The 27,813-nt window shown below is 40.4% G+C and overlaps 1 protein-coding gene across 7 annotated transcripts in view; it reads left to right on the forward strand.

Moving 5' to 3' along the window:
• Positions 1 to 27,813, forward strand: part of LOC126278977 (ATP-binding cassette sub-family G member 1-like) — a 773,827-nt gene that overhangs the window by 730,830 nt on the left and 15,184 nt on the right. For all 7 annotated transcript variants that reach the window (XM_049979275.1, XM_049979272.1, XM_049979273.1 and 4 more), the window contains 6 exons: positions 8,894 to 9,132; positions 16,476 to 16,583; positions 18,999 to 19,153; positions 19,346 to 19,514; positions 21,597 to 21,697; positions 26,316 to 26,471. In XM_049979275.1, the coding sequence (XP_049835232.1) occupies positions 8,894 to 9,132; positions 16,476 to 16,583; positions 18,999 to 19,153; positions 19,346 to 19,514; positions 21,597 to 21,697; positions 26,316 to 26,471 (928 nt within the window). The remainder of the gene's footprint in view (positions 1 to 8,893; positions 9,133 to 16,475; positions 16,584 to 18,998; positions 19,154 to 19,345; positions 19,515 to 21,596; positions 21,698 to 26,315; positions 26,472 to 27,813) is intronic.

Below are 27,813 nucleotides of genomic sequence, written 5' to 3' on the forward strand. Positions count from 1 at the left end.
GTTCAGTTGACCCTAAGGTGTGGAAGCGCGACTTTTCCAGATAGCGAATGTGGCGATACGATATATCAGAACTGCCCGCATAGAATGTCGCTAGTACATGCTTTAAGACTGACGATACAGCCTGCCTCCCTCTCCGTGACCTAACAAAGTCATCTGTGCTGACATAGACCATCGCAGCCGCAGGAGTGACACTCGGCCATCATCTACATCTATGGCCATACTCTGCAAACCTCTGTGAGACGCATGCCAGAGGGTACTTCCCACGGTACTAGTTTCCACGGTTCCTTACCATTACGGTCACGTATAGAGCGTGGGAAGTATTACTGTTTAAATCCCTCTGGGAGGCCGTAATTAGTACAGTCTTGTCCTCGCGACCCCTAAAGTTCATAAAGGTTTTGCAATATATTCCTACTTAATATTTAAAACCGATTCTTGAAACTTTTTAAATAGGCTTCGACAGGATAGTTTGCGACTCTGTTCAGGTACCTACCAGTTAAGACTCTTCAGCACCACAGTGACAGTCTTCCACTAATCATACAAACCCGTGACAATTCGTGCTAACCTCTCTCTATATGTTTATTATCCCCTGTTGGTCGCCGGCCGCGGTGGTCTCGCGGTTCTAGGCGCGCAGTCCGGAACCGTGCGACTGCTACGGTTGCAGGTTCGAATCCTGCCTCGGGCATGGATGTGTGTGATGTCCTTAGGTTAGTTAGGTTTAAGTAGTTCTAGGTTCTAGGGGACTGATGACCACAGCAGTTGAGTCCCATAGTGCTCAGGGCCATTTGAACCCTGTTGGTCCTATTTCGTTCGGGTCCCACACACGTGAGCAGTATTCTAGGATGGGGCATACGAGTGATTTGTAAGCAAGCTCCTTTGTTGTCTGATTGCCCAAAGACTGACTTAGTCTGTGAACGTTCCATTTCATATCCCTAAAAACTTTTACACCCAGGTATTTGTAATTTTGTTTTGTGAAGTGCACAGTTTTACATTTTTGAACATTTAAGTCAAGTAACCAAACTTCACACCACTTTTTAAATCTTATCAAAATCTGGCTGAATATTTGTCTAGATTTTTTTCAGATAGTGCTTCGTTAGAGATGTTTGCGTCATCTTTGAAATGTCTGAGGTTACTGTTAATACTGTCTTCAAGATCATCAACATATACCGAAAGCATTCCAACACGATTTCGTGGGATACACCTGAAGTTTCTTTCATTTCTGTCAACGACTCTCCGTCCAAGACTATATGCTATGTCCTCCTTACCAATAAAATCCTCCTCATAAATTTCACTTGATACGCTACGTTCATACTCTTGACAATAACCCTAAATGAGGTATCCAGTGAGATGCTTTTCTGAAATCGAGAAACACTGCATCTCTTTGACTACCTTGATCCATGGCTTTCAGGATGTCATGTGAGAAAAATGCGAGTTTTGTTTCATATGATCAATATTTACAGAATCTGTGCTGGTTGATATGGAAGAGGTCATTTTACTAGAGATACCACATTATGTTTAAGCTTAGAATATGTTATAAGATTCGACAACAAATGGATATCAATGTTGTGTTTTGTGATCACTTCCGCTATCCATCTTGTAGAGTGGTGGGACTAGTGCTTTCTTCCAACTACTGGGTACGATGTTCTGTCAATGGATGAGGATAACTGTATGCTTGAAAATACAAATCCTTTTGTACCGGGTTGTGGTCATCTCTGTGTCCCTAGGTACCGCCGCTATTACAAGCAACTAAAGAATCGGGAAGAAAACAGGGAGGCATAGGTCGTTTCGTACTTCCATGGTGAATTGTATGTTTATAAAACCAACAGAACTTCGTCCTTATCTCCGCTGAAGGTGATATTTCATAAACAAATTTTCTGTGCATGCTGTACTCCCCCATCCTCTCTCTCTCTCTCTCTTTCACTCTCTCCCTCCACCTTCCCCGTGAATCCCACCTCCCCTTCTCCCCAACAGAACACAAGTACACAATTCATTCCCTTATTCTTAAGTGTCTTCTTCGTCTGCGCTATTTCCTTCCTTATGTGTCTCCTTTGCCCTTTGTCTGCACTATTTCCTGTGTCACTTCCAACGCATTGTTTATCTCAGAAAAAGTCTCTAAACAAATAACAAACGTTGCTGTGCATGTTATTTTCTCTACGTATGCAATAGTGAAAAACATCAATCTAGCCTACCATTTCTAAGGATTGAGATTCAAGTATGCGTACTCTTTCCTATCATAATGGAGTTATCTTATGAATCTACTGTACACTCATTTCTGTGAAAAGTGTCTCACATTTGGAAAGCATACCTGGAGGAGCCTGCAACATACACGAATTGAATGTTCTCTCGAGAGACATCGGAATTTTATGGAACTCAGGAAGTTTCACTAACGAAGACAATACGATCTGTGTCGAGAAAGAGGACTAAGAGTAATGGAACACGCTCCCAACTAATGACACGTATTCTCTTAGCCAAGTGTCTAATAACCCTTCTACATAACAGAGTCTTTGTGTATTGCAACGGTCTTTTCCTCGACGCATTAATCTCAGCTGATTTAAGTATAGAATGCGATTCATTATATGCGGTTTCTGGCATCTGTTTTTTTCTACCCAAGACGGAGGGAGAAAGTCTTTACACTCGCAGAGGAATATAATTAATAGGCGTCATTGCACAGAAAAGTGATTCACTTTTCAGTGTCGCTTTGTGGTTTCGGACCTCCCTCGTGCTGAAAATACACGTCACAAACTCCCGGTAGTTCATGCAGATTTCTCCGTTCACTTTACTTCGCCCCTACCCGCGTTTTCCCGATTCGAAACCGTCGTGTATGCTTTAGCTGTCAGTGATCACAGGTTTAAGTGCTATGCCTGAACCTTTGTCTCGTTTCCGAAACTTGCATATTTCTGTTGTAATATTCGAGTTTAAAGTGCCGATATGCAAGTAGAATCACAATACTAAAAAAAGACACTAATGACAGAATTTAATAAAAACAAAGCAGAGACTTCGTAGTGAGAAACCCAGAAAATGGTTCTGAATGTAAATCAGCCGCCATTTCTTTTGATCGGCCTTATGTTGGCTTCTTATTTCCGTAACTAACAGTAAACCCCCGGTTCTAAAGAATCAAACTCCTACAGTATGTACAGGGTGCGGCACGTAAAACTGGCCCGTAAAGTCTGGCGCTCCTCATCTGTCAAGTTTCAATAAAACTCCTCCAGTATTCCCAAATGCACGATAGAGTTCACTGCCGTATCAAAAGATATGGGCTCCATGACGCGTGTCGCGGAAATTGCACCCCAAATACCAATCTTCTCGTGATGCAGTGATACGAGATGGATCGCGTGTGGATTTTCTGTCGACCAATACCGGTTGTTTTGGGGAATTTATGTACACAGACAGATGGAACCACGCCTCGACACTCATGATGAGCCTTAGTGGGTCCAAGACACCATTGGCAACATTTCTCAACAGCCACGAACAGAAATGCACTCTCTTCTGCACGTCAGGCTCCTTCAGTTCTGACACAACACTTATCCGGTATGGTTTTAAATGAAGTCCCCTTAAAACACATATGCAACTTCTGTCATTCACGTGAGGACTTCTTGTCATTTTTTCCTGAACCTGTCTCTTTAATTGAAACGTGCAGATAAGTGGAGGTCTGGATGGAGAGTCATCAACAGATGTAAACTTAACTTCAGAGTGCTGAGACCCGTGCTGTTTATGTTGTGTATCAGTGACCTTGTGAATAATATTAATAGTAATCTCTGATTTTCACAGATAATGCAGATATCTATTGTGAACAAGTGTCTGAAAGAAGCTGCATGAATATGCAGTTAGATGTTGCTAAAATTTCAGTGTGGTGCACAGATTGGTAACGTGTTTCACATGTTCACAAAGATAAAATCGTGTCCTTCACAAAAAAGTAGTATCTTATGACTGCAGTATCAACTATCAACGAGTCAGAGTTGCAAGCGGTAAACTCATGCAAATACTTGGGTGTAACATATTGTAGGGATATGAAATGGAACGGTCACAGTGGGTCAGTCACAGATATGTCAGGTAGCAGACTATCCCAACACTGAAACTTCCTGGCAGATTAAAACTGTGTGCCCGACCGAGACTCGAACTCGGGACCTTTGCCTTTCGCGGGCAAGTGCTCTACCATCTGAGCTACCGAAGCACGACTCACGCCCGGTACTCACAACATTACTTCTGCCAATATCCGTCTCCTACCTTCCAAACTTTACAGAAGCTCTCCTGCGAACCTTGCAGAACTAGCACTCCTGAAAGAAAGGATATTGCGGAGACATGGCTTAGCCACAGCCTGGGGCTGCTTGCTCACAAAGTTCCAAGAGTCGGCTTTAAATGATGACTCTAGAAATATATTACGAGCCCCATCATATCACTCCGATAGGGATCGCGAGGACGAGTTTCGGTTAATTTCAGCACTCGCAAGGTTATTTAAACATTCATTCTTCTCGCACTTCATAAGTGAATGGAACGGGAAAAGCCCTTACAGCTGGTACAATGGGCCATATTCTGCACTTCAGAGGTGTGCAGAATACAGAAGTAGATTATGTGTGGATAAAAAAAAAGCACTCCGTCTTCAGGCCACAAGTGGCCCATCGGGACCATCCGACCGCCGTGTTCCTTAGTTGAGGATGTGGATAGGAGGGGCATGTGGTCAGCACACCGCTCTCCCGGTCGTTATGATGGTTTTCTTTGACCGAAGCCGCCACTATTCGGTCGACTAGCTCCTCAACTGGCATCAGGAGGCTGAGTGCACCCCGAAAAATGGCAACAACGCATGGCGGCCAGGATAGTCACCCATCCAAGGGCCGGCCACGTCCGACAGCGTTCAACTTCCGTGATCTGACGGGAACCGGTGTACCCACTGCGCGAGGCCGTTGCCCATGTATGGATAACACAAAATAGAAATTAGATCTTGGATCTAGTCTGGCGTAGGAGTTGCTTGGTTTCCTTTAAAGGCACTCATTTATTCAAATGTAATACTATAGTAGTCTACGAAACTGCCTCTTGCTTAAAATTTGCCGTAGCATGCTCTTCATTTAGTTGCATACCAGCGTGCGCAGTTAATTGCTTACCAGCATGCGCGTCCCTGTGGGTATGACAGATTCAGTTTGTCAAGTGTTGACGCAGATCAGATAACCTCTTCTATAGCTGTGCAAGACATTCCAATTTAATACACACTTGTTTTTTTCCGTCCTGACCACAATAGAAAGTTCTAGGTGAAGTGAAAATGCGATTGTTCTGCTTTTGTTTGTAGTTCCCAGGTATTAATATGTGAAAAAGCACCATTCGCAACAAAATAAATCGTAAATAAACGACTGGTCTTCAAAGTACGTTGACTTATTAATGTTCTGTCTAATTTTGCGTCAGGCGTTATTGGATACAAATATCTATTTGATGGATCCTTCCCGAGCTCTTCCTTTATCAGATCTGGGACATAGTTAAGCTAGGCCATATTGAACCTGAAGAATTCACATAACTTTGTCTTTGTTCTATATATGGCGATTGATAAGTGTCGTAAAGAAACTTGTGTAACACTTTAACCTAGATATGGGTTGTTTTCCAGCTTTTCCATTATGTAACTGTTGGTGTAGAGCGTCTTCATCATTTTCTGTCAGCAGCAAGTACAATAAAAAATCGCGATCGCTAGTTTGAAAAAGGTGCCTTGATGTCCACGAATTATTCAATATCTAGCTGCAGGTACTTGCGCGTGGCACGCTCAAATAAAAATATTTTAACTTCTACTTTCTTCATAGTTTAGTGAGACATGGCTTTTGTTCCAACTTTAAAAACAGTTTCGATATATTAGCCACATTTAGTTCACAGCAATCTATCACCTAAAATAACCAAACGTCAAGCAGCCAGTGACAACGTTTTTCACTGCCAAACCCTTCAAATTTTGTGTGCAGAATACTTGGAAATTAAATATGGTATCACAGTATCCATCACAAGCGTCGAAAAAAAAAAAAAAAAAAAAGACACTTCATCTTCAAGCTGCGATATGCAACTATAAGACACGAAAGAAATCAGTTTTGAGTGCCAGTTAGTCTCTTCGGAATAGAATGAGAAGCATTATTTACTAAGAAGACGTGCAAACCCGAAATGAGTCGTTTATAATTTTTTAAAGGAAAGGAGAAATTCTATCGAAAAACCGACTCTAGGAGTTGATGTAGCATTGCTTCATTTACATATCGTATTTTTTAGAGCAAGAAAATCAAAAAACGCATTTTTCTCAACCGTCTGCTCTTGATCAGTTGGCAGATGCTACAGGAGAGGTGTAGTTTTGAAATTCCGAAAGAGTATTTTCCAGGAAGAGTCAGACAAATTAGATGTCATACAGAGCTATATTTGCAATCATTCTTCCCATTCATGAACGGAACAGAGAAGGTGGGATCAGAAAGTACCCTCCACCACACAGCATCAGGTGTATTGACGCAGATGTAAAAAAAGACTCGGTATTTGTGCTTAGTGAGTTATGTTGTCTCAAGACAAACACAGTTTCTAACTGTAATATGTGTCTCATTGTTTTAAAAATTTAACACAAGATTGTACCTCTTAATGAACAGAGTATGGCAACACTTTTAATTTTATTTTAATTTGGTCAATAACTATGCAAATACTGAAAATCATATTTTTGTTGCCCCTAGAAGTCATTAGATATGTAACGTGCAAACTGGGACTGGGTTCCAGGTAGTCACTGAGTAATGTCAACTCAGACAACAAATTCAGATTGTCCGAATTCTGTCCCTGATTGGTCCTCATTGCTGACATGACTTTGAACTCTTATAATAATAGGTAGGTATTTTCACAGATTGAAACAAGGGTAGTCAGTTTGTTTTACATACTACCCACTTTTTATCTCAATTAGTAGTAAAATTTTCTGACCACCCAGCAGCTCCACACTGATGGTGATTTATAAAGTGTGGAAGTATCTGTATGTTACAAAATTTTGTAAAGCTGGATCAAAGCAAGTTAAAGCATTAAATAGTAATTACTTATCACATACTTTTTTCAAAATTTTGTGAAAACGAATGCAAATATTTTTAACCCCCACTTGTCTAGCTTCCACTATGAAAGCTGGAATGCCCACAAGTGGGTGGTAGGGACCAGGTTGACTACCACTGATCTACACCGACTCTCCATAAACCACTGTGAAACACATAAGGGAGGATACTTTAAACTGTACCAGTTTAGGGTTTCTCGTTCCATTACTGAATGAAGTGCCAGAAGTATAACTGACAGTGCCTCTGTGCATGCTATAATTAATGTTATCTCATCCTCGTGATTGCTACAGGAGAGAAATTTTGTAAGTAGGCTTTCTCAGGATAATGAGTTAGATTCTTATTAGTTACATGTTCCATAGATCATGTGAAAGTTTCTTTTATCAAAATTATGTGGAACGAGTTAGTTTACATGATATGTATACATGATTAGTAATAACTTTAATGAACATGTTGTTTCTTAGTACTATGCATGCAACTACATTTTTTTATGCAGGCCATCAATTTTCAAATAGAAATTAGTCCATGAAATAGAAGGAACTGTCCAGGGGAAATCATTTCAGGACAGATTTAAAATGTGCTTTACTACCTATCAGACTTTTATGTTACTGGGCAAATGATCAAAGAATTTTATTGTTACATATTAAACTCCTTTCTGTGCCACTGACAGCTTTCAAAAAGAATAATGAAGATCATTTTTCCCTATAGTGTTATATATTTGGGTCTACCTTCAAGTGTCTTTTACTTCAGTTTCTTCAGTATCTCTGTAACACTCTCCCATGGGACAGACAAGTGTGTGACCATTCACACAACCTGACTCTGTATATGTTCAATATCCCTTGTTAGTCCCATTTGGTATTGATCTCACAAACTTGTGCAGCATTCTAGGATGAGTCACACAAGTATTTCTAAGCAATCACATTTGTAGACTCATTGCATATCACTACTTTTCTACCAATGAACCAAAGTGTGCCACCTGCTTTACCTATGCCTGAGACTATTTGATTGCTTAATTTAATATCTGCAAACTAATACATCCAGTAATGCTCATGAACATGTTGTACGACTGGAACATCCCAAAAGGTAGGAGACAAGATACTGGCAGAAGTAAAGCTGTGAGGACCGGGCGTGACTCGTGCTTCGGTAGCTCAGATGGTAGAGCACTTGCCCGCGAAAGGCAAAGGACCAGAGTTCGAGTCTTGGTCGGGCACACTGTTTTAATCTGCCAGGAAGTTTCATCCCAAAAGTATTTAGTCGGTCACGGGAATGTGCAGTGTTACAGGGTGGGTGGCTTTACATTTTACATTAGTGATCAGCCAGCCTGCATTTAACACAAAAAAGAAGAGGTTGCCATCATGGTGATACTAAAATTTATTCTTCCAGGTTTAATAATCCATAACTTCTTCCAGTATTTTAACTGTGAGTCATCAAATGCTCCAATGCAATAAACTAAACATCAGCAAACCATTTCCAGAGAGGGATCATTTGTTACTCTTTGAAACCCATCAATTTGCTCTTGTGGCCCTGGAATTCCTCTCCCCCCCCCCTACCCCCCCCCCCCTTCTCTGACTTCAGCTTCAGTATGATATAATAATCTCTTACACAGCATTTACTGCTGGCAGACAATGATACACACATCTCAGCATTTCTCCTCAGTGATTTGTGGTCATTCTGAGGGTGTAGATACTGTCTGTCAGTAGAATATATCCTTGAATGTCACTAATGTTCATATTATTAGCAATCTGCACAAATATAAAAATATTTTAATTGTTCTAACTGCACCATAAATTCATAGAATTAGTCAAAATGTTTCACCTTTATGTGTTCTCTCTTGTGAACGTTGGCAGTGATTGCTGTTTTTCTTACATCCACAGGGGCCTGGACAGTTCGTCGTGTTCTCAGTGCTTGTCACTGTTGAAGCTACTGGCACAGGAGGGCCGTACAGTAGTCTGTACAATTCACCAGCCTAGTGCGCTACTTTTCCAGATGTTTGACCATGTATATACACTTTCTGCAGGTCGCTGCGTTTACCAGGGCACACCATCACAGTTGTTACCATTCTTGGACTCTTTTGGATTGCATTGCCCTCCTTACCACAACCCAGCAGACTTCAGTGAGTATTTCCAGGCATCTGTGTCTTTTACTCTGTATATTTGTTACCTGACAAAGCTGCAGGCCAAAGAATGGAACTTAGCAGACCAAAACAGTATAATTATTTATTTTGCTTTGAAAAATGTGCATTGTGTTAAATACCGTTTTCAAATCACTTACACTGCCTTACATAATATTCAAATTTTTTTTTAACTTTAATGTTAAATACAGTACAAAAAGTCATATAAATAATTTGGACTAATAAATACCCCCTCTCTCTCTGTGCATCACCTTCTTCTCCCCTCTCCCAATCCATCTCCTTGTCTTCCCTCTCAGTGTCCATTTCCTACCTCCCCCTTGCTGTCCCCTTACCTCTCTCTCTGACCTTGAGCATTGTTTATTGTTATTACAAATAAAACTTTGATTGGGAATTGAAGTCACTTAAGATGAATAAGTAAATTGGTTGAGATTATTGATGTACAGGGTACGATAGTACTTCAGCTGGATCTGAAAGAATTGTAGCTTCAGTGAGAGTATTTTACATAATTTAAGACTGTGAAAAGAAAGGATTACGAAAGGTTTGGATGATTCAGATCCTGTAGTAGGATTCTAATCATAATGTGATAAGCCGTAAATCCAACTTCCCTCATTTTTTGTAAATAGGTGGTGATGAAAACAAACAGCACTTTGTTGTGTACACAATTTTTGTTTGATAATATATATATATATTAAAAACAAAGATTCCAAGACTTACCAAGCAGGGAAGCGCCAGCAGACAGGCACAATGAACAAAACACACAAACACACACACTGAATTACTAGCTTTCGCAACCGATGGTTGCTTCTTCAGGAAGGAGAGGGAAAGACGAAAGGATGTGGGTTTTAAGGGAGAGGGTAAGGAGTCATTCTAATCCCGGGAGCGGAAAGACTTCCCTTAGGGGAAAAAAAGGACAGGTGTACACTCGCGCACACACACACACACACACACACACACACACACACACACATATCCATCCGCACATACACAGACGTGTGTGTGTGTGTGTGTGTGTGTGTGTGTGTGTGTGTGTGTGTGTGTACACCTGTCCTTTTTTTCCCCTAAGATAAGTCTTTCTGCTCCCGGGATTGGAATGACTCCTTACCCTCTCCCTTAAAACCCACATCCTTTCGTCTTTCCCTCTCCTTCCTGAAGAAGCAACCATCGGTTGCGAAAGCTAGTAATTCTGTGTGTGTGTTTTGTTCATTGTGCCTGTCTGCCGGCGCTTTCCCACTTGGTAAGTCTTGGAATCTTTGTTTTTAATATATTTTTCCCATGTGGAAGTTTCTTTCTATATATATATTCCACATGGGAAAAATATATTAAAAACAAAGATTCCAAGACTTACCAAGCAGGAAAGCGCCAGTAGATAGGCACAATGAATAAAACACACAAACACACACACAGAATTTCGAGCTTTCGCAACCGGCAGCTGCTTTGTCAGGTAAGAGGGAAGGAAAAGGAAAGATGAAAGGATGTGGGTTTTAAGGGAGAGGGTAAGGAGTCATTCCAATCCCGGGAGCGGAGAGACTTACCTTAGGGGGAAAAAAGGATAGGTATATAATTGCGCGCGCACACACACACACACACACACACACACACACACACACACACACACATCCATCCATCCATCCATCCATACAAGACACAAGCAGATGTCTGCTTGTGTCTGTGTATGTATGGATGGATATGTGTGTGTGCGTGCTCAAGTATATACCTAAGACCTAAGGTAAGTCTTTCCGCTCCTGGTATTGGAATGACTCCTTACCCTCTCCCTTAAAACCCACATCCTTTCATCTTTCCTTTTCCTTCCCTCTTACCTGACAAAGCAGCTGCTGTGTGTGTGTGTTTTATTCATTGTGCCTATCTACCGGCGCTTTCCTGCTTGGTAAGTCTCGGAATCTTTGTTTTTAATATATATACCCATGGTCTTGGGGTAGTGTCTTTGATTCATAATCAAAACGTCTTCAGTCCCGGGTTCGATCCCTGCCACTGCCTAAATTTTGATAAATAATCAGCATTGGTGGCCGAAGACTTCCGGCATAAGAAGTCAGCCTCATTCTGCCAACGGCCTTTTCAAAGATGGCGGAGGAGCGGATAGAGGTTCAGGGCACTCTCTTGTCCTAGGGGTGGGAAATTGCCCCTAAAGGCGGAAGAATCAGCAATGATCAACGACATGAGGATGCAGAAGGCAATGGAAACCACTGCATTAAAGGCACGTAACGTGTATCCACAGGACATGTGGCCTGTAGTTGAAGAAGTGTCATGATGATCTCTCCATTGGCAAAAGATTCCGAAATAGTCCCCCATTCAGATCTCCGCGAGGGGACTGCCAAGGGGGAGGTTACCATGAGAAAAAGATTGAATAATCAAGGAAAGGATAACGTTCTACGAGTCGGGACGTGGAATGTCAGAATCTTGAATGTGGTAGGGAAACCAGAAAATCTGAAAAGGGAAATGCAAAGGCTCAATCTAGCTATAGTAGGGGTCAGTGAAGTGAAGTGGAAGGAAGACAAGGATTTCTGGTCAGATGAGTATCGGGTAATATCAACAGCAGCAGAAAATGGTCAGCAGAAAATGGTATAACAGGTGTAGGATTCCTTATGAATAGGAAGGTAGGGCAGAGGGTCTGTTACTGTGAACAGTTAAGTGACCGGGTTGTTCTAATCAGAATCGACAGCAGACCAACACCAACAACAATAGTTCAGGTGTACATGCCGACGTCGCAAGCTGAAGATGAACAGATAGAGAAAGTGTATGAGGATATTGAAAGGGTAATGCAGTATGTAAAGGGGGACAAAATCTAATAGTCATGGGCGACTGGAGTGCAGTTGTAGGGGAAGGAGTAGAAGAAAAGGTTACAGGAGAATATGGGCTTGGGACAAGGAATGAAAGAGTAGAAAGACTAATTGAGTACTGTAACAAGTTTCAGCTAGTAATAGTGAATACCCTTTTCAAGAATCACAAGAGGAGGAGGTATACTTGGAAAAGCCTGGGAGATACGGGAAATTTCAATTAGATTACATCATGGTCAGACAGAGATTCCGAAATCAGATACTGGATTGTAAGGCGTACCCAGGAGCAGATATAGACTCAGATCACAATATAGTAGCGATGAAGAGTAGGCTGAAATTCAAGAGATTAGTCAGGAAAAATCAATACGCAAAGAAGTGGGATACGGAAGTTTTAAGGAATGACGAGATACGTTTGAAGTTCTCTAACGCTATAGATACAGCAATAAGGAATAGCGCAGTAGGCAGTACAGTTGAAGAGGTATGGACATTTCTAAAAAGGGCCATCACAGAAGTTGGGAAGGAAAACATAGGTACAAAGAAGGTAGCTGCGAAGAAACCATGGGTAACAGAAGAAATACTTCAGTTGATTGATGAAAGGAGGAAGTACAAACATGTTCCGGGAAAATCAGGAATACATAAATACAAGTCGCTGAGGAATAAAATAAATAGGAAGTGCAGGGAAGCTAAGACGAAATGGCTGCAGGGAAAATGTGAAGACATCGAAAAAGATATGATTGTCGGAAGGACAGACTCAGCATACAGGAAGGTCAAAACAACCTGTGGTGAGATTAAATGCAACGGTGGTAACATTAAGAGTGCAATGTGAATTCCACTGTTAAATGCAGAGGAGAGAGCAGATAGGTGGAAAGAATACATTGAAAGCCTCTATGAGGGTGAAGATTTGTCTCATGTGATAGAAGAAGAAACAGGAGTCGATTTAGAGGAGATAGGGGATCCAGTATTAGAATCGGAATTTAAAAGAGCTTTGGAGGACTTACTGTCAAATAAGGCATAAGGCATGGATAACATTCCATCAGAATTTCTAAAATCATTAGGGGAAGTTGCAACAAAATGACTATTCACGTTGGTGTGTAGAATATGTGAGTCTGGCGACATACTATCTGACTTTCAGAAAAGCATCATTCACACAATTCCGAAGACGGCAAGAGCTGACAAGTGCGAGAATTATCCCACAATCAGCTTAACAGCTCATGCATCGAAGCTGCTTACAAGAATAATATACAGAAGAATGGAAAAGAAAATTGAGAATGCGCTAGGTGATGATCAGTTTGGCTTTAGGAAAAGTAAAGGCACGAGAGAGGCAATTCTGACGTTACGGCTAATAATGGAAGCAAGTCTAAAGAAAAATCAAGACACGTTCATAGGATTTGTCGACCTGGAAAAAGTGTTCGACAATATAAAATGGTGCAAGCTGTTCGAGATACTGAAAAAAGTAGGGGTAAGCTATAGGGAGAGACGGATCATATACAATATGTACAATAACCAAGAGGGAATAATAAGAGTGGACGATCAAGAACGAAGTGCTCGTATTAAGAAGGGTGTAAGACAAGGCTGTAGCCTTTCGCCCCTACTCTTCAATCTGTACATCGAGGAAGCAATGATGGAAATAAAAGAAAGGTTCAGGAGTGGAATTAAAATACAAGGTGAAAGGATATCAATGATACGATTCGCTGATGACATTGCTATCCTGAGTGAAAGTGAAGAAGAATTAAATGATTTGCTGAACAGAATAAACAGTCTAATGAGTGCACAGTATGGTTTGAGAGTAAATCGGAGAAAGACGAAGGTAATGAGAAGTAGTAGAAATGAGAACAGCGAGAAACTTAACATCAGGATTGACGGTCACGAAGTCAATGAAGTTAAGGAATTCTGCTACATAGGCAGTAAAATAACCAATGATGGACGGAGCAAGGAAGACATCAAAAGCAGACACGCTATGGCAAAAAAGGCATTTCTGGCCAAGAGAAGTTTACTAATATCAAATACCGGCCTTAATTTGAGGAAGAAATTTCTGAGGATGTACGTCTGGAGTACAGCATTGTATGGTAGTGAAACATGGACTGTGGGAAAACCAGATCAGAAGAGAATCGAAGCATTTGAGATGTGGTGCTATAGACGAATGTTGAAAATTAGGTGCACTGATAAGGTAAGGAATAAGGAGGTTCTACACAGAATCGGAGAGGAAAGGAATATGTGGAAAACACTGGTAAGGAGAAGGGATAGGATGATAGGACATCTGCTAAGATATGAGGGAATGACTTCCATGGTACTAGAGGGAACTGTAGAGGGCAAAAACTGTAGAGGAAGACAGAGATTGGAATACGTCAAGCAAATAATTGAGGACGTAGGTTGCAAGTGCTGCTCTGATATATACAAATTGGCTAAAGGCTTACATGTCCTCCAACATCGTCATTTAAAAAAAATGTGTAGCTATGTCTGTCTGAATGTTTCTTAGAGTGTTGTGTAAAAATTTGAAAGCGTTCAAAAAATTTTTGAGATTTTTGGTAACATTTATGCTTCACAGATTACATGAATATTTGTATATTATGTGTATTGAAAAATATATAGTCTGTGCCCATATGAAAATTTGAAGAAAAATGGTCAAGAACATTATGGGGTTTTTCATAATATTTCCATTTCCTAACACACACACACACACACACACACACACACACACACACACACACAGATATATATATTTGCCTCTGTACTTCCGCCTCGACTGACATATCTGCCCAAACACTTTGTCTTTACAAATGTCTGCTTGTGTCTGTGTATGTGCGGATGGATATGTGTGTGTGTGTGTGTGTGTGTGTGTGTGTGTGCGAGTGTATACCTATCCTTTTTCCTCCCTAAGGTAAGTCTTTCCGCTCCCGGGATTGGAATGACTCCTTACCCTCTCTCTTAAAACCCACATCCTTTCTACTTTCCCTCTCCTTCCCTCTTTCCTGACGAAGCAACCGTCGGTTGCGAAAGCTCCAATTTTGTGTGTATGTTTGTGTGTCTATCGACCTGCCAGCATTTTGTTTGGTAAGTCACATCATCTTTGTTTTTAGATATATTTTTCCCATGTGGAATAACAAAGATTCCAAGACTTACCAAGCGGGAAAGCGCCGGTAGACAGGCACAATAAAATAACACACAAACACACACACAAAATTCCACATGAAACCCACCAACAAGCAACAGTACCTCCATTATGACAGCTGCCACTCATCCCATATCAAACGGTCCCTTCCCTACACCCTAGGCCTCCGTGGCAAACGAATCTACTCCAGTCCTGAATCCCTGAACCATTACACCAACAACCTGAAAACAGCTTTCGCATCCCGCAACTACCCTCCCGACCTGGTACAGAAGCAAATAACCAGAGCCACTTCCTCATCCCCTCAAACCCAGAACCTCTCACAGAAGAACCCCAAAAGTGCCCCACTTGTGACAGGATACTTCCCGGGACTGGATCAGACTCTGAATGTGGCTCTTCAGCAGGGATACGACTTCCTAAAATCCTGCCCCGAAATGAGATCCATCCTTCTTGAAATCCTCCCCACTCCACCAAGAGTGTCTTTCCGCCGTCCACCTAACCTCCGTAACCTCTTGGTTCATCTCTATGAAATCCCCAAACCACCTTCCCTACCCTCTGGCTCCTTGTAACCGCCCCCGGTGTAAAACCTGTCCTATGCACCCTCCCACCACAACGTACTCCAGTCCTGTAACCCGGATGGTGTACTCGATCAAAGGCAGAGCCACGTGTGAAAGCACCCACGTGATTTACCAACTGACCTGCCTACACTGTGACGCTTTCTATGTGGGAATGACCAGCAACAAACTGTCCATTCGCAGACAGTTTTTGTTGGTAATGAGGATCACCCTGTGGCTAAACATGCCTTGGTGCACGGCCAGCACATCTCGGCACAGTGTTACACCATCCGGGTTATCTGGACACTTCCCACGAACACCAACCTATCCAAACTCCGGAGATGGGAACTTGCCCTTCAATATATCCTCTCTTCTCGTTATCCACCAGGCCTCAATCTCCGCTAATTTCAAGTTGCCGCCACTCGTACCTCACCTGTCATTCAACGTCAACTTTGCCTCTGCACTTCCACCTCAACATCTCTGCCCAAACTCTTTGCCTTTAAATATGTTTGCTTGTGTCTGTATATGTATGGATGTGTGTGTGTGTGTGTGTGTGTGTGTGTGTGTGTGTGTGTGTGTGCGTGCGAGTATATACCTATCCTTTTCCCCCCCCTAAGATAAGTCTTTCTGCTCCCGGGATTGGAATGACTCCTTACCCTCTCCCTTAAAACCCACATCCTTTCATCTTTCCTTCTCCTTCCCTCTTTCCTGACGAAGCAACTGCCGGTTGCGAAAGCTTGAAATTTTGTGTGTGTGTTTGTGTGTTATTTTATTGTGCCTGTCTACCGGCACTTTCCCGCTTGGTAAGTCTTGGAATCTTTCTTGCACATTATTGCACATTACTATTTATTAATAGCAGTTTCACTATTTCAGTGATTGATGTCTGCGTGGGTGAATGTGGTGTAGACATAGAGGAATTAGCTGCAGCCAGTGCTGAAAAGATGAAAACTGACACCTCTGTACATTACATTAGCAAAGGAGGTAAGTTTTTTTTTTATTATTTTGTTAACTTAAACCTTCAAGACTAACATTTGAAGATTATTCCCCTCTCAGAAAAATATAATAATGCTATTTGCATGGAAATGTTGCAAAATAATAACAATAAAGAATGGGCAAAAATTTAAATTGTTTCTTGAAAATATATTTTGGAATATACTGAACACTGCAGAAACAGAAAAATAAGTACTGGTAGAGCCAAAAATTATTCATAATTATTGTAGAGACGTTAAGTAAAGGTGCTTTTCAAAATAAGGACTCTGTTATAAACTTCATGTTCTTTTGTAATTTTTATCTTTGTCAATAAACTGTAAATGCTTCTATAAATGGTAGAAACTCATTTTCATACATGTGAGAAAAATGACAATTTACTTGTTTATAAGATGTTGGCGATCTGCTATGGAAAATGTCTCTCTTGTGCAGTATCTCAGGATATAGCCTTAAGGAATGTAAAATTGCATTGTAGGTGAAATATATGTACTACTACTACTACTACTACTGCTGCTGCTGCTGCTTCTTCTTCTACTTCTACTTCTAATATTACTCAATCTGAACAGGCCTTGAAAGACCATAACAATACTAACTGACTGCCATGTCATCCTCAGCTTATAGGCATCATTGGATGTGGTTATGGAGAGGCATGTGGTCAGCATTCTGCTCTCCTGGTATTGTCAGTTTTCATGACTGGAGCTGCTACTTCTCAATCACGTAGCTCCTCTCAGTTTGCCTCACAAGGGCTGAGTGCATCCTGCTTGCCAAGAGTGCTTGGTGATCTTTCAGGAACCATTGTTACCATTGTGGCAAGGCCATTGCCTGCTTTGTTACACAAAAATCGGTGCACATGACAAGGATTTAGATGAGACTCCTGTAACAGAAATATCAATAATAGTGGTACTACATTTCATTTTGAGAGATAGTATATTATGCTTCTTCTACCTTTCATTGCAACTGGTTTAATGATATAGCTTCTAATGCTGACCAACTAATTGCTGTCCCGTTATGTATGATACAAACTTGGTGATTGTCAAGAGAATTTACAAACATTGTGGAGGGCATGAGAAGTATATTTATGGGCATTGTCCTGAAGGTACAGATGTATCTGTCATATTGTAGGAAAGGTAATAGAATAGAATGGATGTGGCTCTGCGTGTAAGCACGCTGCTCATTGTTCGCTCAGCAAGACGGACATATAATCTTTGTAATCTAATGCTTGCTCTCTATACCATTATGCCAGAATCAGCATCTTATATTGCTGCTTGATACATTTGAGTAGATTCCACTTTACTTGTCAGTCTCACTCCAGCTACTGATCACCACTAACACCATGGCAAAATCTGCTCCCAACCCCTTAATTACAACTTTTTGCCATTCAGCTGCCCATCTGAATCTTTTGCTACAATATTGGAGATAGCTAGAAAGGTTTGCATAAGAGGGAGCCTGGTGAAGAGCATCATTTCTCATAGTCTAGCTTCCATCAGAGTAATACTGATGGTCCTGGTTGACACTCTGGCTCTAGCATGGATCCTAGTTTGCCATCCACAGTCAACACTCACTGCTCTCCAGGTAGGACTCTTGGTCTAGTGATTTACTTAACTGACATTCAGTGATTTGCATGAAATGTGCCAACTCATTTGGTCCTGGAATATGTGCTAAATCTATCAAGTAAAAAAATGGACAAATCATTTGGGAATTCAATACAGTTTCTTGTCAGTTCATTGTCTTTATAGTCAACCCATCTCATTCTCTGTTGTTTTGTGTGAAACTTTGAATTGTTTCCTTTCCTGTATTACAACACAGAACAGATTGAATATTATATTTTCCATGTCTTAAGTCTTGTTAATTTTTTTTATTTTCCGTGTTGTGTAATATGGGTAAATTTTATTTTCTGGTACTCAATTTTATAATGTCACTTAGATACTACTAACTAGTTGCTAACATTCTGTCAATATTTAGTGACTGCTTTGGGGATATGTAACATTCATTTATTGCCAGATAACATTTTTCAGTATTGATGACTTATTAGTAATGTTGCTGCTTCTGTGACCATGTAATAAGGAGTGACATGTTTCTTGGAATTTTCTCATCAAATAGAATAATCCATTATCTTTTGGGTACATCCAAGACAGTAGTATTTCTCCTTCTGATATCTCAGCAGATGTCTTCGTTGTTTTCAATTGTGCAAAATTTAAATAGGAGGCTTGTTGCCTCACTTACCACCTAATGTATCTTACTCTGCACGAGACTGTGGACAAAAGTGATGTCACATGTACACTTCCCATTTATCCACTTTATTTTGTGTGTGTAACAATACTTATATTTCTGATTAACTGATCATCCTTAGGTCTATGATACCTAATAACCAATGCTATATTTTATTGAGTATGTTTATTTTCTTTCAAGACGTGGATCTGCATAAACTGGAATACCATTTTAGTGATGATAAAAATAAAAATAAACAATCACACAAGGAGGAAAAACATACTCAAGGAGCTAATATATTTCTACAGTACTATTTATTGTACAGGAGGAGCCTCACATGCCTACGTCGAGACTGTGTAAGTTAATAAATGGAAGTAGTCTCAGGGAGCTAAGTTAATTTGTTACTATGCTATTTAATAATAATAATGACAGTAATGATGGTAATAATATTACTAACACAACAACTATTCAGTTGTCAGCCATTAGTAAAATGTAATCTGCTTTATACAAGAACATTCCTATTATTGCTTTGCTTTTTTGCTCTGCAGAGTCACCTCATCAACAGGCTCTTAGCTCATTTGACCATTGGGCTGGTTTTTGGATATCTTTATTACAACTGTGGCAACTCAGCAGATGCAGTGTTTGCAGATTTTGTTTATTTATATGGAACAGTGCTTTTCCTTCTGTACACTGGGAAAATGGCAGTCACTCTTCACTGTAAGTATCACATACAAAATTGGAGTAAGTTCAGACATACACTCTTTCACATCCTCTTGCATGGAAGTAGACACATTTGTTAGGGACCTATTCTGGACTACATGAGATGCACAGAGTGCAAGAGCTTTGTTTGGCTGTTACGTAAATGTAATGATACTTTTTCACCTAAAAACAGTGAGACAAATGAATACCTGGGTCTTCAATTATTGCAGGGCCTGTTTAAGGGTTTATTATTCATATTGGGCCACGACCATATTCACTTTATATTGTGAAAAAGTCCTTAAGTCCCATAATGGGAATCCTGAACAGAACATAAAAACCATTTGTCTTAAATATGATGGTGGTCTGTATTTGATGACTGACAGCCACGTAAGTAGTGTAAATGACTGCTTAAACTTTGAACTCATGAGTAAATGTTGAATACAGAGATGGATGCACAGTTGTGATCCCACTGTGTTGAGTTCTGGTCTAGGCTGAGCAGATTACAAATGGTAGAGGAGAGAAGCCAATTTTAAAGTGGAACAGGGATGGAAAGCATGACAGGGAAAAGGGAATCTTTCCAAGAAACATTACTAACTTCTCCTGTATCCAATTAACAAATAATTAATGACCATACTACTCAAGAAACAATATTATAAAAAGGATAGTTACTACTCACCATATAGCACAGATGCCGAGTTGCAGATAGGCACCAAAAAAAGACTGACAGAAAGTGAGCTTTCAGCCAACAAGGCCTTCTTTGGAAATGGACAAAAATGCACACAGACACACACATAAGACCACAGTCTCTGGCTGCTGAGGCCACACTGTGAGCCGCAGTGCATGATGGGAGAGGCAGCCGGGTGTTGAGAGTAAGGAGGAGGTTGGGGCAGGGAGAGGAAGGGACAGCAGAGTAGGAGTCAGGGACGGTAAAGCGCTGCTTGTGGGAGCATATAGTGATGAGGTGAAGTGAGGGTTGGGCAGCTAGGTGCAGTTGAGAGGTTAGATGGAGGGCGGGGGGGGGGGGGGGGGGGGCGGTAACCGAAAAGGTGGGAAGTAAAAGGACGGTGGGTGCGTTGGTACAACAGTGGGCTCTGTAGTGCTGAAATGGGAACAGGGAAGGGACTGATGGGTAAGAACAACGACTAACAAAGGTTGAGGCCAAGAGGGTTATGGAATTGTAGAATATACTGGAAGGAGAGTTCCCACCTGTGCAGTTCAGAAAAGCTGGTGTTGGTGTGGAGGATACAGATGGCACAAGCTGTGTAGCAGTCATCGAAATGAAGAATGTTGTGTTGGGCAACATGTTCAGCAAATTAGTGGTCCAGGTGTTTCTTGACCACAGTTTGTTGGTGGCCATTCACCTGGACAGGCATTTTGTTGGTTGTCATGCCCAAGTAGAATGCAGCACAATGGCTGCAGCTAAGCATATGAATCACTACTAGTTTCTCAGGTAGCCTGCCTTCCCTGTTTCTATTCCAGCAATACACACCCCTCTATTCCACCACCGCACTTTCAGTCTTTTTACTTCTCTATTTTTGCGCTACCCGCAGTTCCTGCCATCCATTTGATCTGCACCTAGGTGCCCTACCCTCTCTCCACCTCATCTCTGTATGCTCCCACAGGCAGCATTTCACTGTCCCCCACCCCTACCCTGCTATCCCTGCCCTTTCTACTGTCCCCCAACCCTACCCTGCTATTCCTACCGCTTTCCACCCATAGCCTCCTCCTTCTCCCCACCACCTGATTGCCTTTCCCGTCATGCACTGCTGCACCCAGTCTGCCCTCAGCAGTCAGATATTGTGGTCATTTGTGTGTGAGTTGCACTCGCGCGAGTGTATACATGCATATTGTCTATTTCCGAACCAGGTCTTGTTGGCTGAAAGCTCACTTTCTGACAGTCTTTTTGTCATGCCTATCAGTGACACAGTATCTCCACTATATAGTGAGTAGCAACTATCCTTTTCATGATATTGTTACATTCCATCCTGGATTTTCTGCTAAATAAACAGGGGCATTGATTCTGTTTTTCTCATTAAAGGCTGCAAGTTTTGATGAGTAGATTACATTTGAAAGGAAAACTAATGGCAATTCTTGTTTCAGTCCCACTGGAACTGAAGATAATCAAGAGTGAGCACTTCAATCAGTGGTACTCATTGCCATCTTACTATTTGTCACTGCTGTCTGTGGAAATTCCAATTCAGGTATGTAAAACACTTCTTTTTAGATTTAAATTTCATTGGATAACCACATATAAGCAGGATTATTTCATTTGTTAAGTGTATTAGAGGGGCAGGTATAATACAGAAATTTATAAAAACTTGTCCCACGGCGTTGGAGTCTCTGTAGACAACTGACAATGAGAAAAGGTCTTCTTGACTTACTAATATACACTGCCCGTCAAAGGGCATGTGTAAGGGCATAGTATGTTCTTCGTACTGGAAGCTGTTATCATTATCTTTTCAGGATTTTGCAACATTTGGTAAGCTTCCAAAATATATACCAGACACTTGTAAAAATAATAATAATAATAATAATAATAAAACAACAACAACCAAGTTTTCTAATTTGGCATATACCATTCAACCACATTGACTGACTATACTATTTTAATTATTATTTTAAACATCCTCATCCATCTACTCCACCATAAATGGAGGACAAACAGGTGAAGATAATCACAGTAAAAACAGTCATGTGGCTGTGATTTCTACATTTATGGTAAAGGAAACTGTTTGAGATGGAGAAAAGCACAACCACCAGCTAACATCAGAAGGAGGCAACATACCATAGAGTTGCAGATTCCTGGTCTGTGATTAGGGCTAATGTCTTGGGAAGGAACCCAGATGCTGAACAACTTTGGGTCTACTTTTTACTTATAACATTTTAGATGAGATTATGCAGTAATTGAAGAATACAATCAGTAAAATAAAAGTACTGATAAAAGATTACATATTTTCTACATGATATTTATGTTATTGAACTGAAAACTTTTGTAGGCTGATTTATATTCACAACAATATCCAAGCCTGACAATGACCCCATAGATAATCTTTTCTCGGTGGGTGGAACTGGATGAATTATTTTTCACAGAACTGTAAGAAAAAGTTTTTGTTTATATCAACTTCTCTTCTACTTGAGCATCCAGATGACAAGGCAGAAAAGAAAAAAGAAGAATGCAATTGCTGCAGTGTCAAACATTTTCAACAGATTTATTACAAGCTGTCAGTAATGTTACTCTCAAGGCTGTGCTCTGTGCATTGATGAAATGCTTGTGCCATTCCACAGTCAGCATAGATTTCAGATGTACGAGCCAAGAAACCAGAAAAATATGGGTTACAGATTGTGTGTAAAATAGACACCAGGACCCAGTACTTACATAATGCCTGCAATGTGGTCTCTAAAAAAATTTTAAAGTGAACATCAAAATATAAATTTATTCTTAAAGTTTTCCAGAAATTTTGTTTCTGTTTCTGATTCTTGGTGCTGAAGAAAGACTAGCATAGCACAGGATTAATAACTAAAAGTTATATTTCTAAATTTTTGAGGAATGTAGGAAAGTCCAATTTTTCAGAACGTCACTTGTGTACTTTGTGTGTTTTCTTCTTGATTAGTAATATTCTTTGTCAGATTTCACTTTCTTATGTTTGAAAACACAACTAGTTGAGGTTAACAAAACACTAATAAGTTAAGACAACATTATACAAATCAACAGTAAATTTCTGGAGTCTGACAGATATCATGATACCAGTTACATTACAAAATTGCACGATACTAGTTAACCCTCCTCGTTTCCACAGTGTTAAAGGAATATTCAAGCAAATGTTTTCTGCAGACAGAATAGTTAATGCATTCATTTACATCCAGCCAATCCAAACACGAAAGACAGCACCTTGGAGGACAACTGATTCACAGTCTGTGACAGCTGAATTATTTTAAATGAGGAATTGGTAGCACAATTGTGATGCAGCATGACTAGTCATTTTGTATGCACTGAACTCCTCTGCATAATTAAAGGTGTATAAAATGCCTAAAGGCATGCCTTTTGATGATGTCTCACAGATGATCAGTAGGATTCCAATATGGAACTTTGGAAATTATCCAAGAGAGAGAAAACTTGTTCCACATTCTTAAAACCATTCCAAGACATGGCATGTCAACCTGTTAGATGATTTTCTGTCTTCAAAAGTATATGATCACCTTTTGTAAGAAAGTGAAACATTTTTGGATGTGCCCAGGCCACAATGACATTATTACACCAGTAACCTTCACCTCAGTAAACGAAAGTTGATACTGTCAAGTAAAATGAAGCTGTATGCTATATAAGCATCACCACTGGATAATACAGAAGTTCCTGTGTAAAATGTATTGCATACTGTATGTACAAGTGACTAACGAGAACTGAATGATATTGAAATGGCTAGTTCGATGGTCCTGTGGAGGTAGAGTGGGGAAACTTCTGCAATGCTCTCACCATCTGATGCCATTTCAGACTATTTTGAAGAAAGATTTAACATTTCATCCATACAAGACATGTATTGTTCAGCAGCTGAATGCAACAGATTATGAGCAATGATAGGACTTGGCAGTTCAAATATAAATGCTGCTTGAAGACAATCCAAATGTGAAAATCATCATAAGCAGTGAAGCTCATTTTCATTTGAGTGGGGATGTTAACAAGCTAAATTGAGCTTCTGAGAATCCATGCATCATTCATGAAACACTGTTCCATGCAGAGAGTGTAATAGTGTGGTGTGCAGTTAGCAATTTGAACATCATTGGCCTATATTTTTTTAAAGATGGAAATGCCACTGTGACTGTCTACACCGAACATTACATCATATGCTTAAAACTATTTTGTGCCTTAGCTGTGATAGTGATATCTACATAACAAGAACAACATTTATTATCAACAGCATGGGGCCACCATGCACACTGCGTGTGGGTCTATCGAGTTGGTTTGTCACTCCTTTCCAGGGAGGGTCATTTCCTGTTTTGGTGACATCCCATGGCCTCCAACATCCTCCAGTTTAAGCACTTAGAACTTCCTTTTTATGGAGTACCTAAAATTGTGTGAGTTCCCACAAACCCTGCACTAAGCTTGTTTAGAAATGTTGGACCGTGCTTATACTGATTTTCTGAACACACAAAATATTTTATCTCTTCTTAGTGTGCTAATAGTTTCCTCCACCTGCCGAGTCCAGGACAAAATTGTATTCACATTAGGAATGGCATTGTTGTGTGGAATGTTGAACTATTGCTGAAAATAGAGAGGGGATGGTGTTGGGGAAACTGAAGGTCTAAGAAAACTGTCATAACTTGTGTTTTGTCTGTCTCATTTCAATTTACTTAGGATGAAGGCAAGAATTTCAGTTTATTTACATGAAGTGGTCTTAAACACACCTTGTTCAGTTACTGATAATTCAGGCTCCATGTTTTTTCTAAAGTATTGTTGGCCTTATTTCTGAGCTCACTGGGCAAAATTCAACTACTCCCTCGACACAACACGCTGGTCACTTCAGAATGCTGCAGAACTGGTATCAGTTAGTCATGTGACTCTATACAGCTGACAAAGTTATGACAGTGAGGAGGTGTGTATGTGTTACAGGGATGTATGGAATCATTGCAGTCAGATGTGTTGACATGGAGATGTGACAGAATGGCAGAAAGGAACTATCGTGATTCGATATGTCAATGAGCACACTGTGAATGAAATTGCTTGGTTTCTTAGTGTATTAGCATGGACTGTTCAATGTGTCTGCAAGGAATGGTGTAGCAGAGCCATGTAGGAAGTTGTAAGAACAGGGTCATAAAAAAATCCTGCCTAACAACAATCAAATCTGTGTCATGCCCTACCAATCACAATTTTCTGCATGTTCTGCCTTGTGCTGCCACAGCTGTTAATACTTTGAAATATTTGTAGATTACCACCTCTGCTTCTGCCACAAATTACTTCAATAGCAGGTGAGTTGGTGGTGTTTTATATAAACCTTAAAATTAGTTGGTTTCAAAACTGACAAGGATTGCTGCTGTCAGAGAATCCAAGCCCATCTCAACTAAATGCAAAGAGAAATGCCTTTATGGACATTTGGAGTTGGTACCTCACAGAAGACCATTGAAGACATGGGGTTTATCTGCTTCTGTGAACAGTGGACCACACATAAACTGACTGGTAACTGGTTGTAAATGCTGCAGTGTGGCCTGGCAAGTTGCAATTTTGAAATAAAGCGAGGTATTGAGTGCACAGAGAGCCCAGTGAGGTGTTTACACTGCAGTGTGTCTGTATGGTGTAGTACAGGTTGGAGGTGCCTACATGACATTTTTGGAGGGTTTCTCTGTCACAAGTCAGGCCCACTCATTCATTGCCAATGAGTGGTTTCAGTAGGATATGGCAAACCTGAAAAAACTTGTGGACTTCCTTCTCACCAGATTGAGCTTAATGTCCAGGCTACACAGTGTTACATGGTATTAGTGTGTTCCCTTGAAGTGACTAATTTTTTGTACTTTGTGCTGAAGTTATCCTGGCCTTGTTACTTACTCAACACTATATGAGAGGCATGTGCAATCAAAGTTGCTGCAATGTTTATACTTTTATAGTAGGTGGTATCCATTCATCTGCTTGGTGTTCATGATATTTGCCTTCCATTGCTTTTGAGTATGTATAGAACATGTAACATACAAAACTATGAAAAATACCGAAATCATCATATTACTTTTCAAGTATTTGAAGTAATATTTTTCGTTATACTTTGTGTGCACGTGTAACAGACTTTTACTAAATGTTCTGGTTTGTTACTAATTTTAAATTTTTTGCCTTTACAGATTGCATGTAACAGCATTTACCTAGGAATTTCATATTATGCAACAAGTCAGCCACCAGAGCTATACAGGATAGCCATGTTCTTTATTCTGACTAATGTAGCATCCCTGGCAGCTCAAGGGTCAGGATTCATTATTGGTGCTCTGACTCCAACAAAGGTAGTGTTTCTTTCAAAACAATTTTTGTAATTTTAAAGAACTGTCAAGTGGTTGTTAGACAGTTTCTGATTGGCTTTTTAACATTTAAAGGGTGTGACAAAACAGTTATGCAGTTTTGAGAAGCTATAAAAAAGAAATTGGAGTATATAGAGAAAAAATCTTTTTGTTTTTAGAGTTAGATGTTCATACCATTCTATATTCATTTAGTATTGAAAATAATGTTCTCAAGGTGGTAGCCGTTAGCAGCAATACACTTTTGGAGACGATCTATGACATTTTGAAGAGCTTGTTTGCACATGTTGCGGGGTATGGCATTCACTGCTTCAATAATTTGATCCATTAGCTCTGGTAGGTTTTAGGGCAGTGTTTAAACACCTTTTCTTTCAGATATCCCTGAAGAAAGAAGTCACAAATGCTCAAATTTGGTGATCACGCAGACCACCCCTCAAAGACCATATGTACCAGAAACATTTCTCTCAAAACATAAAATAAATTTCAGGCTGTGTGAGCTACACCCCAACCTGTTGTAAAAAGTCCCCTAATCCCTCTTCTTCAACAATCTGTTTGATTCTGGGCTGCAGAAAATTTTGCAACATTGAAACATAATGTCTGGAATTCATATTCAGTCACACTTTCCTCCTCAAAGAAGTACAGGCCATTCACGCCAGATTGTGATAATGGGACATCACACTGTTAGTTTAGGGGAACGTAGCAAACTTTGTTGAAGAATTTGGGGGTTTTTTTCAGCCCAGTAGTGAAAATTTTGTTTATTCACAATCCCACTTAGGTGAGAATGTACACCATTGCAAGCATTTCCTCACACAGACCTCAGCAGTTGGTGTAGTCTGTTGGACTGTTTTGGAACCACTGTATTCTGAAGGGGTGGAAATTTAAGTCGAAATGCAGAATCCTCCTAAAACTGTGGTCTGAAAACCCCAATGCAACAGCATGCCTTCAGGCAGAATATCTTGGTGATTGCTCAGCTGCTCTTCTCACCAGCTGCACATTTTCAGGTGTTCTGATGGATCTGCAATGGCTATGTATACCTCTTTGTAAACAATGAAAAATCCAGGATGGAATAATGACAATATTACGAAAGTGATAGTAGGTACTCACCATATAGCGAAGGTGCTGAGTCACAGATACGCACAAAAAAAAAGACTGTCGAACAGTAAGCTTTCGGACAACAAGGCCTTCGCTGGATATAGACAACATACACATACAATCATGTAAATGCAACACACACACACACACACACACACACACACACACACACACACACACACACACACACGGCCAGTCTGGCTGTTTGTGGTCATGTGTGCGTGAGTTGCATTTGTGT

The sequence above is a fragment of the Schistocerca gregaria genome, chromosome 6 (genome assembly GCF_023897955.1).
Source record: "Schistocerca gregaria isolate iqSchGreg1 chromosome 6, iqSchGreg1.2, whole genome shotgun sequence".
NCBI lineage: Eukaryota > Metazoa > Arthropoda > Insecta > Orthoptera > Acrididae > Schistocerca > Schistocerca gregaria.